This window comes from Typopeltis vanoorti, chromosome 5, assembly GCF_054136105.1.
Source record: "Typopeltis vanoorti isolate ZY-2024b chromosome 5, IOZ_Tvanoo_1.0, whole genome shotgun sequence".
Lineage (NCBI taxonomy): Eukaryota > Metazoa > Arthropoda > Arachnida > Uropygi > Thelyphonidae > Typopeltis > Typopeltis vanoorti.
Genome location: NC_143553.1, coordinates 75,646,245 through 75,663,023, shown reverse-complemented (window position 1 = coordinate 75,663,023; position 16,779 = coordinate 75,646,245). Strand labels below are relative to the sequence as shown.

The 16,779-nt window shown below is 36.8% G+C and overlaps 1 protein-coding gene across 3 annotated transcripts in view; it reads left to right on the top strand.

The window, feature by feature from the left end:
• The window catches only part of LOC150106547 (mannan-binding lectin serine protease 1-like), a 320,574-nt gene that overhangs the window by 254,535 nt on the left and 49,260 nt on the right, over nt 1-16,779 (top strand). For all 3 annotated transcript variants that reach the window (XM_090393193.1, XM_090393192.1, XM_090393194.1), the window contains one exon: nt 1,418-1,620. In XM_090393193.1, the coding sequence (XP_090249319.1) occupies nt 1,418-1,620 (203 nt within the window). The remainder of the gene's footprint in view (nt 1-1,417; nt 1,621-16,779) is intronic.

Genomic DNA, 16,779 nt, shown 5'->3' with positions numbered 1-16,779 from the left:
CACTCTCCTGTTTATGCATGTATTTAGCTTTTTGCTTTTCTATGTTTGGGTAATATGAAGTTGGGGTAGGTGTTGAACAAGATGTGTTTGTGTTTTTGTTTTAGTACTTGCAGAGAACATTGGTAAGCTTGTTTGGAGTAAATTTTATTTAATTTTCAGAGTAATTTTAGTATCTGTATAGCAGCTCTCTCTCTCTCTCTCTCTCTCTCTATATATATATATATATATATATATGTGTGTGTGTGTGTGTGTGTGTGTGTGTGTGTGTGTGTGTGTCCCAAGGTTTCTCTTTCTGAATGGAAATTTGTTAATTATGTCCAGTATATAAGAGCTGTGGGTGGCTTTTACATAGTGATTGCACTGCTTTATATATGAGTAGTTTGTTGATTGCAATCTTGTTATCAGATATTGTGTACTTTAGAGTTGAAGTAGTGTTTTAACATGACTGTGTAGTGGCAGAGGTGTTTTACCTTAAATATTTTGTGTTCTGTAATTGTGGCACATATGAGTGTGGCATTTTCTCTTTGTTCCCAGAGAATCAATTTTACCAATTTATATTACAGTGAATTGTAAGCTATTTAATTTTTAGTGCCCTCAGAATGCATATATTGTTATTGCTTATCTTAGGATGCTTTCATATAATGCTTTGTAAATTAATGTTTTTATGTATGTGGGAGCTATGCCTGTTAATTGATATAGTTTGCTAGCCATTATTTCTTTTGCATATAGTTTATATGCAATTCCATTTTAAATCAGCATCAAAGTGAAGTCTGAGGTATGCTGTTATATCGACATGTAGTTGTTGTGATTGGTGTCTTTGGTATAGGCAGTTGTTGGATAGTGAGATGCTTAGTTTCTGTGGGTTTTTGAATATCACTAATTTTTTTTTTTCAGAGTTTATGTGTATACTATTTTTGGTTAGCCAATAACTGGTGACTAAGTTAATGTTGTTGCATGTTTGTGTATGCTGTGTTAGCATTGTTATGGATGGACACCATTGCTATGTCATCTACATATTAAAAGAGCTTACTTTTTAATGGGAGTAGGTCAACAGCTCTCAGTAGGATTCCATCAATTACTTGTAACTCTCTGCTGTGGGTTGATCCTATACATGTAATGTACTTTCTGCTTTTCCAGGTAAGTTTTAAACCATAAAAGTAGTGCAAGCTAAGGCAACTCTGATGCCGAGGATGGTATTCTCATAAGCTCTCTGGTCAATATTTCGAAACTTTCAGTCTCTACATACATTTGGCTTTGAAATAATGCTGGATCTTTAATATTCACTATTTCTATATAATTTATGTCACCAAAACGAAGCTGTGTAGTTCTTTCTTTGTTAAGTAATAATAACTTCTGTTTATAAAATCAATATTTTTTGATTGTCATTTACAATTTTAACACACCTATTTACTTGTAGGTTTAAAGATGACCATTTAATAAAAGATGATAGTTCTTTTCCTGGATTGAAACTTATTGGGAATAACATTCTCTGGATAAGGAATATGAGCAATGTTTTAATTGGAATTTATACATGCAACTTAATAACAGAAGGAAAACACACTTCAGTTAATGCTAATATACTGATGGGAAACAAGAACAATAATAAAAAGTGTCATATTGGTAAGATTTATATTGCAGCATACATATATATTCAAATAATTGCAAAATATTTATTATTATTATCATTATGGGGATCTCCATGGGGTATGAAGATTAAACTCATTCACTGATGGAGCACTCACAACCATCTCAGGAAACCTCTTCCACTGCCTCCCTCCCTCCCTCCTCTCCCAGTAAAAAATGTTCTAATTTCTCCCCCTTGTTAACTACATTATTACATAAGCATTGCTCTGCATCCTTTCCACTATTTCGGCATTTCCAAGAAACCCGGGCAATCAAATCTGTGTACAGTAATCTGGATATTGTATGAGGGTGGTCTGAAAAGTTCTCTGCCTCGACCATAGATGGCAACACTATCAGCAAGATTTTTTTTTCTAAGTTTGTACATCTCTGTCATAAGCATCCGTGTGAAATTGCAAGTCATTCTATCAAGTAGTTTGTTTTATACAGCTGTCTGAAGCAAAAGTGTTGTCTGTATCCCTTGAAATGGATAAAATTGATATCGTGTGGTTATAAAATTCTTCGCAAAAGAAGGTTTATCACAACAAGAAATTCATTTGAAGTTCATAAAAGTTTATGGGAATTCTTCTCCTTTGTTTTCAACAATTAAGGAATGGGCTGCCAAGTTTAAACGTGGCCATACCAGCCTTGAAGATGATCCATGTGAAGGACGTCCAAAACGTGTAACAACACCAGAAATCATTGATCAAGTGCACGATATGTTTGCGCCTGAAACAAAGTTTGTGTCTGAAAATATCTTCAGGACTGAGGTAAGGTGGTACACCTGTTGGCGACTTGTATAGGTAAATATGATCTCTCCTATTGCTTCTGCCTTAGTATCTCCATTTGGGTCTGCCTCCCACTGACGAGACCTCAATAAAGGTCGAAACCGTTCTGGGTAGTGGCCCTTCCCTTAATGCATAGCAGTATACATGTCTGCAAGGAGATGTGCTTTACATTATGGGAGATACTGAGACTAGAAGTGATGAGAGCTTGGTCCACCTTTGCTCAGAGTTGCCTGGTGTTGCACTAGGCAACTCTGAGCAAATCTGACCACCTTACCTCAGTCCTGAAGATATTTTCAGGCGCAAACTTTGTTTGCTTACACTTGGATAAAGGATTAAACTAAATTTATTATAAAATAAAAAATAAAGATTCTTAGCATTAAGAATCCTAGATAGATGAAATCATTAATAATCATCATTATCATTTTCTAGTATACCTTCCTCCACTCAGTGGGATGTATTATGAGAGTCAGCAGAATTACTATATCTTTACCAGTATCTATTATAAGTAATTTTCTTCGCTCAAAAGTTGCAAATCTATAGTGCAGTGGTTCATGGACAGCAAGAATCAAACCTCTAGCTTCACACTAAGCCTCTGTGAAATCCCACAAAAGGGTTTTGGAAAAACCCTTTTGTGGACAAAAGACAAAGTGACTGGGCAAATAATGTTCTGTAGAAAGAGAAACTTGGACATAGTTATTTTCTGAGTTATCAAAAGGGGAGCTGTATGTTCTTCCCAGCTTTTCTCCCAAAATATTTTACAATATATTTGGCTGTTGGAAAGATAGTAAGGATTATCTGATATTCTGGAGGGAGGGAGATGGAAAATTTTATGTTAGGTCATTACTAACAGCAAATATCTTAGCCTTCCTTTAACTTCACTGGAACTAGAGAAGGAGGAGGAACTCAGTTTGAGATGTGAACATTGAGGTCCTAAAGGAGGATGACGTTACTCTTTGGAGTGTAAACACTAAATCTCAGAGATAAGTAATCAAAGAAATCTGGACAATAAAACAAAAAGACAAACAAAGATTAACAACAGCAGAAATTAAGTTTATGAGAAAAACTGCAAAGTATACCCTATTTGATCACAAAAGAAACGAAGATATTATGAAAGAATTAAATCAAGAACCAGTAATAGAAAAAATTAAAAAATATAAACATAAATGGATGGAACACGTTCAAAGAATGAAAACAGAAAGATTACCAAAACAAGCCTTAAAGTACAAGCCATTAGGAAAAAGAAAACCAGGATGTCCTCTTAAATGATTCAACGATGACTTCTAAGGCTGGAACAGGCCATCCTAAATCCTAGATACGTATGATGATGATGATGATGAAAAAAAAAGTTATAGTGATGATGGTGGTTATCAGAATTGGGGAGCAATAGCAGTAAATGGTTACAATAAAGGGTAGCAAGGGATTTTTAAGACAGATAAAATAAAAAAAAAGAGAATTCTAATTTGATGTAAAATCTAATGAATACACAAGTGATGGAAGGATTCATTCAGAGCATATCATTCCTTTAATCATACAGAAATATTAGATCTTGTTTGTTAATTTTTAAGCTAAGACTACAGATGGTAGTGAACTGGATGTGAGTGGCTTTTTTTTTTGTATATCTTTTTTTGGTGTTTTTACGAGGATTTTTATGGGTGAGAGTTTTTCCAGTCCACGTAGTTATATTTATTTATGTCTTTCATTATTAGAGAAGAAAAATAGTTAATTAAAGAGTGGAGGCATTGTAAAAATATATTTAATTTTATTATTGTTGTACTTTATTCAAAGTATGTTTTCAATACTTCTCTTCTTGAATTTACTTTAACTTAATTACTCTACTTATTATACAGTAATAACTCCGAGTTGTTCTATATCCATTGATTGATTTCATCACTTTCAGTTAATCCTTCTTAACTTTTTGACTCCCCCCCCCCCTCTTATCAAGGTTGTAACTATGTTTTTCACGTGCACGTAATTTTATAACTTGGGAATTTGCCTCGGGCTAGAGCCAAATTCCCTTGTTATAACAGCAAGAGTATTTTTTCAATATTGATTTCTGAAAATTTATTTTATTCGACTGTGCCATCAGAAATCGCAGATAAGATTTAAATATCCTTCCAAAAGAATAAACACTTTGCTTAGCATGGAAATACTTCTAACTCTCAACACTCTATCAAACGACGTAAAATTCTATTCTACAGTCGTGGCAAACTATCCCCCTTAGATCAGTATTACCCAATGTTTTTTGGATCATGCCCCACCTCAACGCCTCAATGATTTTGATGCCCCCCCCCCTCACCAACAATGGTGAGTGTTTTGAGTATATCAGTGATGAGGTGACGAATGCAACATCATTTTCTAATCCCCCCCCCACAAATATTCAAATTGCCCACATTGAGAAACACTGCATTAGATCATATAGGTTCGATTTTTATGAGCAGTGTATTGGTATGCAGGAATCAGGCAAATTAGTTGACAAAGAAAACAATTTATTCATACTAATGAAGTTCCATTAAAGATTAATACTAAGCACACAAAATAATTCTAACTCTATACTTCTCATTAACGTTAGCTCGATTCTTAACTTATTCAACCTAGTTCAACAATTTTTCACTACGTACACAAACTATGGTTATAATTGTGCCTACACTTAATTCATATATCAGAAATGACCTACAGTGCTTTACAACAGGCAAGCTTAAACAATAAGTAACAATAAACGCTATCTTATCTCACATCTAAGCAGGAAAATTCTCAATATTTAGCTAATAGCCTTCAGTCCTGAAGCAATACTAACAAACAAATATGCTAGAGCAATCTCTGCTACAATTCTTGCCTTTAGTTAATCATATATAGAAGACCTTACTTGGTAATAAATCATCTAGTCCACGTCGGTAGATCCTTGAGATTGTTACCATCTGTTTCATTCCAATATTTCTTTTCACACACGGGCACCTTTTTTCAACAACGACGAGGCATTTCTACTGGCGGCAATCAGCAGGCACCTTGGCAGCTGGAAGACCGGAACTCACTTCTTTCACTGCTTAAATGACTCACCTAACATTTTTGGGTGTCTGTTGGCTGGAACAGGTCCCTTGACCTAGAATCAATGGGACATACATGAACCGAGAGTTGGAACAGAAAACTGGGCGAAAACGTGGTTATCCAGCGGTGACCATCAATAACGACTTCTCCTCTCTTAGCGGTCCTCTGGCTACCTACAACCAACCGTCCCCGATGAACTCCCGCTATGACAACTGACCTTCTCCGATGAAAGAAGTACTGAGTGATCACCGAGTGACGACTACTTTGCCCTCGATGTCTTCCCCTTTTAAGCTGCTCCATTGACCTTGGATTTTACTACCCTTTCATTCCCTTGGGTATTCACATGGGTCTTCACCCACTACCTTTTTTAGGTTGCTGCATTAAGGCAGGAAACCCCATACAATCTTGACCTTCATCAGAGTGATAGCCTTAGGTCTTATTTTTAATCCATCTGGGATACTTCTTTGTCTTAAACATTCTATTATTACATTTTTCTTTGTTCTTTTTGTTGTTGTACAGTAATTCAACAGTTAGATATTTACAAAAATTACAAGCAAATCAATCTAATTTTAATTCCTAAGTAAAATCAGTATAGAAAGAATTTAATTTAAAATTTCTGTCTATACAAGATTTTACAGCATATAGTGTGGGGATGAGAGACTTGTAAACATGCCTATTGTGTAGCAGGGGCACACTAGTAGTGTCCGGCGCCTGTGTGCAAAAAACTTTAGTTGGCCCCTATACCCAGTAGCATGCCAGTAGTGTCTGGCACCTGTGTGCAAAACTTTAGTTGGCACCCCTATCCCCCCCTCCAATAAAAAAATCACTTTAAAAAAATACTTAAAAAAACGTTTTTTTTAAGTATTTCCTCCTCTTTGGCGCCTTTACTATCCTGGCACCTGTGTGCATCGCACACATTGCACATATGGCCGGCACGCCCCTGTTGTGTAGGCATGGTCTGAACAAATACTACTCGTATACTTGGGCTTTCTCTAGATATTATTTGGTGGTATAATGAAAGCAGGTTTAATTGCTTGCTTGTTGAGAAGTATCCTAATATAGAAGAACAAGAGGGCGGCAAAAACCAGAGACCTTCCTTTAGAGACTGGGGATAGCTACTTGCTTAGGCTTCTAATAAGGAAGGTTGAACAAAGAAGGGAAAGATATACTAGCATTTAGCATATCTTCTCTATATATCTAGTATATAAGGAAAATATGTTGTAGAAACAGATTACACCATGAGAGGGGAGGCAGTGACGCACTCCGAATTTAATCTTCAGGGGGAGAGCACTCAAGATTTAATTTTGGGGAGGGCCGAGTTGAGTAGACGTTTTGAGAATATACACTACACATTGCATACGACCTATGACTGAGCATCTGCAGTGATCACCAATACATAATACCTGTGATCTCCTCTGGCCTGATTCGGGAAAGCGAAGTAGCGCTCAGTCTGCCCGAGCATTACTTCGTTCACTTTGCATTCACAGCAGCCATGATTCCTGAGAGCTATAGGGTATTCCCACCTTTGTGACTACTAATTCATAAGTAGTACAGAAGTAGAAGACATGACACAACATAAATAAAAAAATGAATTTTAATTAGGAAAAGATTTTTGGAAAATATTCTAGTGTCTTTTTCCTTTTTCTTGGGGGGGAGGGAGTAGGTCCCCTTGTCCCCCCACTTGGGTGCACCACTGGAGGGAGGAAATTAGCTGGTAGATGCTATATACACTGCTTGGAAAGAAGTCAACGGACCCCCCCCCCCCAGGTGGGCAAGGTGCATCATGTCATGTAACTAGTCATGTTTGTAGCCAGTATAAATTGGAGAGGAAGAATATGATGCTCCCAAGTCAGTGCAACTGTGTCTGGGTGAAATGGCTGTGAGAAGGGAACAGACAAAGTTTGAAAGAAGCATTGTGATAGGATGCCATGTTGCAGGCCTATCTGTTTGGCAAATTGTTGACAAATTGGGCCATCCCAGGTCAACAGTCAGTGATACCATACTGAGATGAAAGCACAGGGAGTTAATTGCAAGTGCTACCTGCAGTGGATGACCCATCACAAGGGTGCTATGAAGGATAGTATGTAAAAATTGCAATTTGTTGGCTGACACATTGAATGCAAAGTTCTGGTCATCAACTGGAACACAAATCTGCACAAAAACATCTAGAACCAAGGCTCAAGACATGGGTTTCTATGGTATGACTGCAACATCCAAATCCTAAATTACCTGAACCAACATGCAGTGTCATCTTCAGTGGTGCAAAGAGCATGTACAGTGGGACATGGAACTTTGGAAATCTGTGTTATGGCAACAAATTATGCCACATCCTCTACCACCCAGATGGATGGATGTGGGTGTGGCGGATACTCTGTGAATGCTGAACAGTAAGAAAGAGTTTTAGTTTTTGGAAGAGATAGAAGTCAGAGGGAGCCAAATCTGGGGAATAAGGTGGATGTTTCAACAATTCATAGCGCATATCCCTTAATTTTCCCATTGCCAAAACACCTTTGTGGGCAGGTGCATTGTCCTGATGAAAGATGATTTTTTTCTTCTGCAAACTGGGTCTTTTCTCACGAATTTTTTCATCTAGTCTGGTTAAAAGATTGAAATAATATTCCCTAGTTATTGTTTTACCCTTTTCAAGATAATTAATAACCAAAATGCCTTTAGCGTCCCAAAACACTGATGCCATGACCTTTCCTGCTGATGGAACTGACTTTGTTTTCTTTGGTGCTGAACAGCTGGCTTCTGTCCGCTGTTTTGACTGCTGTTTGGATTCTGGTGTGTAATACTGAATCCAAGTCTCATTCATAGTAATAAATTGATGCCCAAAATCAGCTTTATTCTTGTTAAAACACTCCAAGCATTGTTCCGAGATTTTCATGCGAGTGTGTTTTTTTGATCTGCTGTGAGCAACCATGGAAACTGGGCAAGACTGTGGTTAGCAAGGGTGTTAGAGCTAGGTTTTTTACTTGGAGAGTGGTGAATGAGTGGAATAAACTGCCAGAGTCTGTTGTGGGTGCCATGACTATAAATGAGTTCAAGGTGAAGTATGATAGATACTTTGTGAATGTTGAATAGTTGTTCTTGACATGATGTTAGTGCCTCCCCTAAGGACTCCTTGCAGCTGCCTGTACTACTACTACTACTATTACTACTACTACTACTACTAATAATAATAATATAATAACTTTGTGCACTTACTAAAACTACACAGAAGAAGATGTAGATGTATTTTATGAAACACTAGACTAACTACTTACTAGCAATGATACATTCTTGATGGTTTTTAATGGAGATCTTAATGCTAAAGTAGATAAAAGCAACATACATCTAACAACAAATGGAAAATATGAACATGACCAAAGAATGAAAATGGAGAAAGATTGACAGAATTTTCGGAAAAAGAGGTCTCTACATAATGAATACTTTCTTCAAAAAAAACAAAAAACAAAAAAAGAATTACACATGGACACAAGGGCATGCAAATAGAGAGGAGTAAATGAAATAGATTATATTTTAATCAACTAAAAATATGTTGTCCACAACACAGATATAATAAATAGTTTCAATACAGGTAGTGACCATAGATTAGTGAGATCAAAACTTGTTATCAACAAAAGATAGAAAAGACAGAAACTGATTAAAAGTTAAAAACTCTGTATTAATTTACCAAATCTTCAAAAAAATAGAGTTCTTCCAAAAAATAGATAGAAGAAAAGTTTTATAATATTGATATGGATGGAGAATTAGATAAAATCCACCAAATTTAGCTAGCCTGGTTGGCCGAATGGTTAGCATACCCACTCTCCAACCAGGTGAAGGTTTGAATCTTGCTACAGGCATGTATGTTTATGATTTTTTATGTCTTTATGTGGAGATGTCTTTATTTGGAGATGAATTTCATTGCCTGGTGTGAGACCATTGTCCCACTTTGGAGGCTTGGAAAAGTTCCATGTTTGGTCTCTAGAGCAGGGTATCTGGATTATGCAAAAAAAAAAAAAAAAAAAAAATCAGCTAACGCCTTTTTATTCCCATATACGGGGAGTAGGCGAGACCATTTAGCCCTATCTAACTTTTGGAGACTGAGTGAGCAGTTCAATCTCCACTGGTACCAATCAGAGATAGATGGCCCAAGGCTATCACTAATTAAGGGGTACACAGTGAAGAGAGACAGCTCAAATGTGCCGCCATCTCGTGGTCCCTAGCCCTAACACAATATATTTAATGTCTGAAATAATGTGGGTTCTACGGTCGATTTTCTTGAGTTTACAGAACGAAAAACCCGAGTTTCCGGGAGGAAAAACCCGCTTGCCCGTGCCAGAGATCGACTAACTCGGGAACCGGTCGAAAAAAGGCTTAGAAAAATTTCCTCTAGTCACCGACTAGACTTGAAACCAAATCTTCCTTCGTACGGCCAAGCGCCATGGTGTGCAAACGCCATATCCACTGAGCTACACAGGCTGCAAAAATAAATTAAAAAATTATAAAACTGATAAAAAATGGAAAAAAAAAATTCTTAGCTCACTCACAGTACAAATGTACTATAGGTTTACTAATAACTTTTTGTGGGTGGGAAACATAAAAAAAAATAATAAACAGAGACCTTACAAGATCACCAGCCGGCTTGACCAAGTGGTTAGCATATCTGCTCTCCAGCCAAAAGGCTGCAGGTTTGAATCCTGCATTGGGCATGGATGCTTGTAATTGTCTGTGAAAATACTGGTGGTGGGCAGTAGGTGGCATTGGCGTAGTTGCGGTTCATTGTAGTTGGTGGAATGAGTGATGGAAACAGAGTTGTAGAGTAGGTGTCCTCCCTCATTGAGTCTTTGGACTCCCTGGAGGTGTCACATAATAAATAATAATAGATAATACCAGAGAGAGATTGGTGGAATCAACAAAAAGAAGGATGAAAGAAAAATTATCCAAAGAAATTGTAAACCTTCTCAGAAAGAGAAGAGAAATGAAAAGAGATTTAGACAGCATAAATAGAACAGAATTCTATGAGCTATTAAAAAATATTCGGCATGAAACTCTTTGAGTTTCTTATTCGGCTAAGAAACGATATGGGATGTAATATCCCTTAACTTAAACAAATCATATGTCACTGAATTGAAGTCTTTGGCTCCTCATATATCTAATAATTTATTAGGACACCTCTCGGCAATACTCATAGAAGGGTTGTAAGTTCTGTTCGCTACAAGCTTGATATTAACTAAGTCTACCTACACACTGATGAGACCTCAATAAAGGTTGAAACCGGTCTGGGTAGTGACCTTCTCTCATAATGTAGAACAGAAATACAACTCCTAGGAGAAATACATCTCCACCTTAGACATGAGTTGCCTCAGCTTGCACTACCTTTAGGGTTAGTTGCTGCAGTATCCAGGTATTTGTTTATGCTTGGAATCGCCGAACTTTATATAGTTTCTACTATATTCGGCATGAAACTCTTTGAGTTTCTTATTCGGCTAAGAAATGATATGGGATGTAATATCCCTTAACTTAAATAAGAAAAGGATGATACAAGAAATTAGAAACTTCAGAACAAGGAAAATCAGAATTACAATAGAAAACAAATGGGTTGAAAAGGAGTGAGAAAAGAGTTGTCCATAGGATAAAATAAATTAATAGCCCTTAAAGATGGAGTATTAATTAAAGACAAAGAACAGATTAGAAGAAAAATTGAATCCTTCTAGGCCATATTATATGATTATATGATGATTTCCAAAACCAATATGAAAACAAAAATGTAATACTCCAAATGGAAGAGGAAGAAATATGCCCTGATGAAAGACACCAGGTGAAGACGAGATACTGATAGAAGTTCTGAAAGCAGGTGGTGAACCAGTCTTAACTGTGTGAAGTAATATTTATATGCATTTAGCCTAAGACAGAAGAGAATACCAAAGAGCCAACTACCCTTATGCCTGAAGAGAAAAATTTTTAACCCAATATATTCTTCCTATATTGACATATGGCTGTGAAACATGGACTCTAAATGCAAAGGAAATTCAAAAATTAAAAAACAACACAATTTAGTATGGAAAGAAGTATGCTTGGTATCACAAGACTGGATCACAAAAGGAATACGTGAATAAGAAATCAAACCAAAGTCTCTGACATCATAGGAAGAGTGAAACATCTGAAATGGCAATGGGCTGAGCAAACTGCTTGAAGACAAAATCATCGATGTGCAAAAGGGATACTGGATTGAATTCCATGAGAGGTAAAACAACCACGACACTGACCTAAATCATGCTGGATTGAGGATATCATCAGATTTGCAGGAGTGACATGGGAAAGGAGAGCCATAGACAGACAGTTTGTAGTAATCTTGGAGAGGCTTTCTTCCAGCAGTGGATTGAAAACGACTGCTGCTGCTGCTGATGATGATGATATATCAACATTCAACTGCATCTATACAATCAGGAATAAAGATGAAATTTCCTATAAAAAAAGGGAGATGTCATTTCACCTAAATTGCCATATTTTTCTGTGTATAAGATGATACTTTTTTCTAAAATTTTTAGACCAAAAATTGGAGATCATCTTATAACAGGGGGTAACCAGTTGAGAGACCTGCGGTTGCCATGGCGAAACCCAGTACCTTGTCTCTGCAAACAGGCTTCCACCAATCACTATAATTTAATCCATTAACAATATTTTGAGCACTAGCCCATAAAAATGCCCGAAAATAAAAAATGATGGTCATATTCTTCAAAATTCAAGTTAAAAGTAATCAATTATGCTAAAGAACATGGAACTGAAGCTTCAAAGAGACAGTGTGTGCCTCCTTCTCCTCCCATTGTGTGTGTGTGATTAGACAGTGGAGATGTTTAAAATATTGATTTCTTAATTTTGAATTAGAAAAAGTAGGGTTCGTCTTATAGATGGGGGCATCTTATACATGGAAAAATATGGTATTTACATCAGCCCTAGAAGAAATTTTTAAAAATCTGAATTGAAAAATAGAGGAATTGTAGTAAATGGGAAAGAACTAAATCACCTATGATTTGCCAATGACATTGTTCTTTCAGGAAACTGCAGAAGAACATATACAAATGACAATGAATTCAGTGCAGAAAGTAAAAAGGAAAGATTAAATATAAACAAAGACAATACAAAAATGATGCATAATAAATTCATAACTGAAAAGCCAGTACACATGGAATATGAAGAAATTGATATAGTAACTGCCTATATTTATTTAAGACAAAAAAATCACACCAGAGGGAGAACATGACGAGGAAATTATATGTAGAATTCAGCTTGGTTGAGTAGCCTGTGGAAAACACTGTGAAGCACTCAAAGGAAACATTCCAATATTTGACAGTCGTGTACTTCTAGTCATGACACAGAAGTGCCTTGACTAAAAAATTGACCAACAAGTTGACTACCCAGAAAAAAACAGGAAGATTATTGCTCATTATTACCATTCAAAATAGAAAGTGCAATGCTTGGGTCAGAGCTCAGACTAGAGTGAGAGACATTATAACAGCCAGCCATTAAAATATTCATATGGCAATGGGTAGGTCATACTGCAAGAAGTAATACTCAAAACAGACAAAGCTGATATCTGAATGGTATCCCAAAGATGGAAAGAGAACTACAGAAAACCAGAGAGACAGTGGGATGATGAGAATAAACAGATGGCTGGAACTCAGTGGTATAGAAAAGCTTAAGACTGGACTGAATGGGGGATTTGGGGGGCCTTTATTGGGCAGAAAATGACTGATGAAGACGATGATTGGTCAACCTCATTCTGTTAGACTCAGCACTTCCATACATCACTTTCTGATATCTGTCAGTCAGCCACTTTCCTATTCATGTCACTAGTTCATTTTGCATAGACAGCATTAGGATCTTCAGTAGAGGACAGCATAATTTTGATAAAGCAGGTTTAACTTAAGAAATCTGCTGACATTCTGTAATAGAGTGACAGCAGAGTTGAATAAGTGGAATATATATGCAGTGATTCTTCTGGATTTTATTATTATTATTATTATGCAGGCCTGAATAGGGATCACAAGACTCATCATGGGTCTTGTGATCCCTATTCAGGCCTGCAAAAAACTATCATACTACACTTTGAAGTCATTGACCATTTGTACTCTCACTACTATCAGGCAATACATTCCATTGTTCAACCACCCTCCATTCAAACAAACCAAGTCTTACCTTCTTGCTCACAACTTCTTTTTATAACTTCCAGGGATGGCCCCCTATCCTTGCTCCTTCCCTCCCCGTTCCACAAAACAAAAGAACTCCCCAGTGTCAGCCCTTTAACTACCTCTCAACAGTTTAAAAGTCTCAATCACATCACCTCTCGTTCTTCTATCTACCAAACTCTGCAGTCCACATTCCCTCAGCTTATCCTCATAGCTAACATTGTACAGTCCTGATACCATCTTTGTTAACTGTCTCTGCACTCTTTCCACAGTTAATTTATTCCCTTCAAATCCTGGGGAGCAAATTTGAGCAGAATAGTTCATGTGTGGTCTGATCAAGGCTTTACACAATGGAATGATAATCCTTATTTCTGTAGGTCAATATCCTTCTCATGATTGCAGCAGTCCTCTGGATTACTTCACCACCTTTGTAATATATTCCCTGAATTTCAGGTTTCAATCAATCATCATCCCCAGATGATGACTGATAGAAATCAATGTATTCCAAACTTCAAGACATTACATTTAGTTGAATTAAACTGAGATTCCTATTCATTTGCCCATATGTCCAGTTTATTCAAATCCTCTTGCAGGACTACAACATAGATCCCAGTACTGAGTCCTGTAGGATCCACTTGTAACTTTTGGCTTTCTTGATACCACTCCCTCATACATAACTCTCTAATACTTATCAGATAGCCAATCCCAAATCCAGCTCACTAACCTGACATCTAAATCCATGTGCTGCAACCTAAATATCAGCTTATCATGTATTTTTATCTTTTACCTGAGTACCATAAAAAACCCATGATATCCTGTAAAATACCTTTGTACCATCCAAAAAAAAAAAGCAGAATATGCCTTTCCCTCATCAACTGCTCTTGTCACTTTATTATAAAAGGCAATCATATTACTAAAACAAGAGCACCCTTAAACATCCCTGCTGACTTGCACAGATATGACTGAGACTTTTAAACTGTTGAGAGGTGGTTACAGGGTTGACACTGGGGAGTTCTCTCACTTGGTTGAACAGCTGGAAGGAGTGATGACAAGCCATCCCTGGAAGTTACGAAAGGAAACTGTGAGCAAGAGGGTGAGGAGTGGTTTCTTTGCTTGGAGGGTGGTTGAACCGTGGAATGCATTGCCTGATGGAGTGGTGAGAGCGAGAACGGTCAATGAGTTTAAGGAGTGGTATGATAGACTTTATGTTTCTTAGGGGGGGGGGGATCTCCCCTCGATGAGTCTTGACAGACTTTATGTTCTTAGGAAGGACCTCCCACGATGAGTCTTTCGACTCCATGGAGGCCTGAATAATAATAATAATAATAATAATAATAATAATAATAATATTATCCTCATTTTCCCCATGCTGTAAATGATCTTTCACTAATTTCTCTGAAATCTTAAGAACTACTGATGAAATACAAACTGATCTATATTTTGACACTTCCAGTCTGCTACCACCCTTATGCAATGGTGCTATCTTATTCAACTTCCACTCCTTGAGCCTCTTTCCAATGGCCAGTCCAATTTCCAATGGAGCTGTCAGGTCTTTAGCACATTCTCTCAAACCCCCCCCCCCCGGCAAAATTTCATCCAGTCATATTGCTTTATTGACATCCAGAGTACTCAGTATTTGAAATATACTCTCTTCTTGCACTTCTAAACTTCAAATTTGTCCTATCTCTAGTATTAAAACCTACTTCTTCAGGATGACATACCCCAGTAAAGTGAAGACTTTATTGGGATATTTCATGTCTATCTCTATGTCCTTTCCATCAGTCCCTCTGTTCTCATTTTTATCCAATAATTCTTCATTCAGTCATTCTTCTACAATCAGGTCTTTAGCACATTCTCTCAAAACCCCCTGGCAAAATTTCATCCCGTCATATTGCTTTATTGACATCCAGAGTACTCAGTATTTGAAATATACTCTCTTCTTGCACTTCTAAACTTCAAATTTGTCCTATCTCTAGTATTAAAACCTATTTCTTCAGGATGACATACCCCAATAAAGTGTTCACTTTATTGGGGTATTTCATGTCTATCTTATGTCCTTTCCATCAGTCACTCTGTTCTCATTTTTATCCAACAATTCTTCATTCAGTCATTCTTCTACAATCAATTCTCCTCCTACTGGCCACATAGTGAAAAAATTCCTTAGGATTTTTGGATAATAATAAGGATGCCAGAATCAATTTCAGAGTTAGTAAAGATAATGTCTGAAGGAAGTGATATCAGAATGCATTCCCAGAGTTAGGAGTATAAACTGCATAGGAGGAGAGAATGGATGAGAAATGGTAGAAAAAAAAAAGCAAGAGCTCTGCATAAAAAGAAAATGTTATAAAGGGAATTTTGAGAGAAACATGTTGAGAAGATCCATGAGCAGTATAAAGTGCAGGCCAAAAAGAATAACAGCAGTGGGTAAACAAAATCTGATTGATTGGTTGTATATAGATCTACTGCCTTAACACTTTTCTTTTATTATAATTTCTTTATCAAATTTTCTCTGGATCAGGCTTTTGATATTATTAGCTCTTATTTGCAGGTCTTACCTGGACAGTTCTATGAGATAACTTAGGTTCTCTAACTCTTAAACTAACCATCATCCTACATTTAAGCCACTTAATGTAAACTCATTTTATACATCTGGATGTTCATAACCGACTTGAATGTTTTTGGGTCTTTTTGTGGGATAGAAAAACCCAAGTTATCCAGGAAGAAAAATCCTACCTCTTTGTAAGATAACTTGTCTTCGGTCGGAAAAACACTTTTATATCAGAGAGCTGTTCTTTACATTATGATGAGAATCAAACCCATATCTTTTCCAACCAAAGTATGCATGCTGTGTAATTCATCTGATTATTCTACAGAAGCACTAAAAGCAAAGTCCTGATTATGAAGTCAGCCAAGTTAAGGGAAATCCTAAAGAGCTCTTTCACTTTGTAGCAAGTGAAAAGAATGATCATGGTAATTAATATCAAGGGTACAGCTGGTAGGGAAATGATGAATTTAGCTGAATTATTGAGTGATCATTTTGCTGAAATATATGGAGAAATATTAGGATTATGGATTCTGTGGAGGGACCAGATTATTATTATTATGGGCAACTCCAAGGAGTCCTTAGACTCATCAAGGGAGGCACTAAACATCAT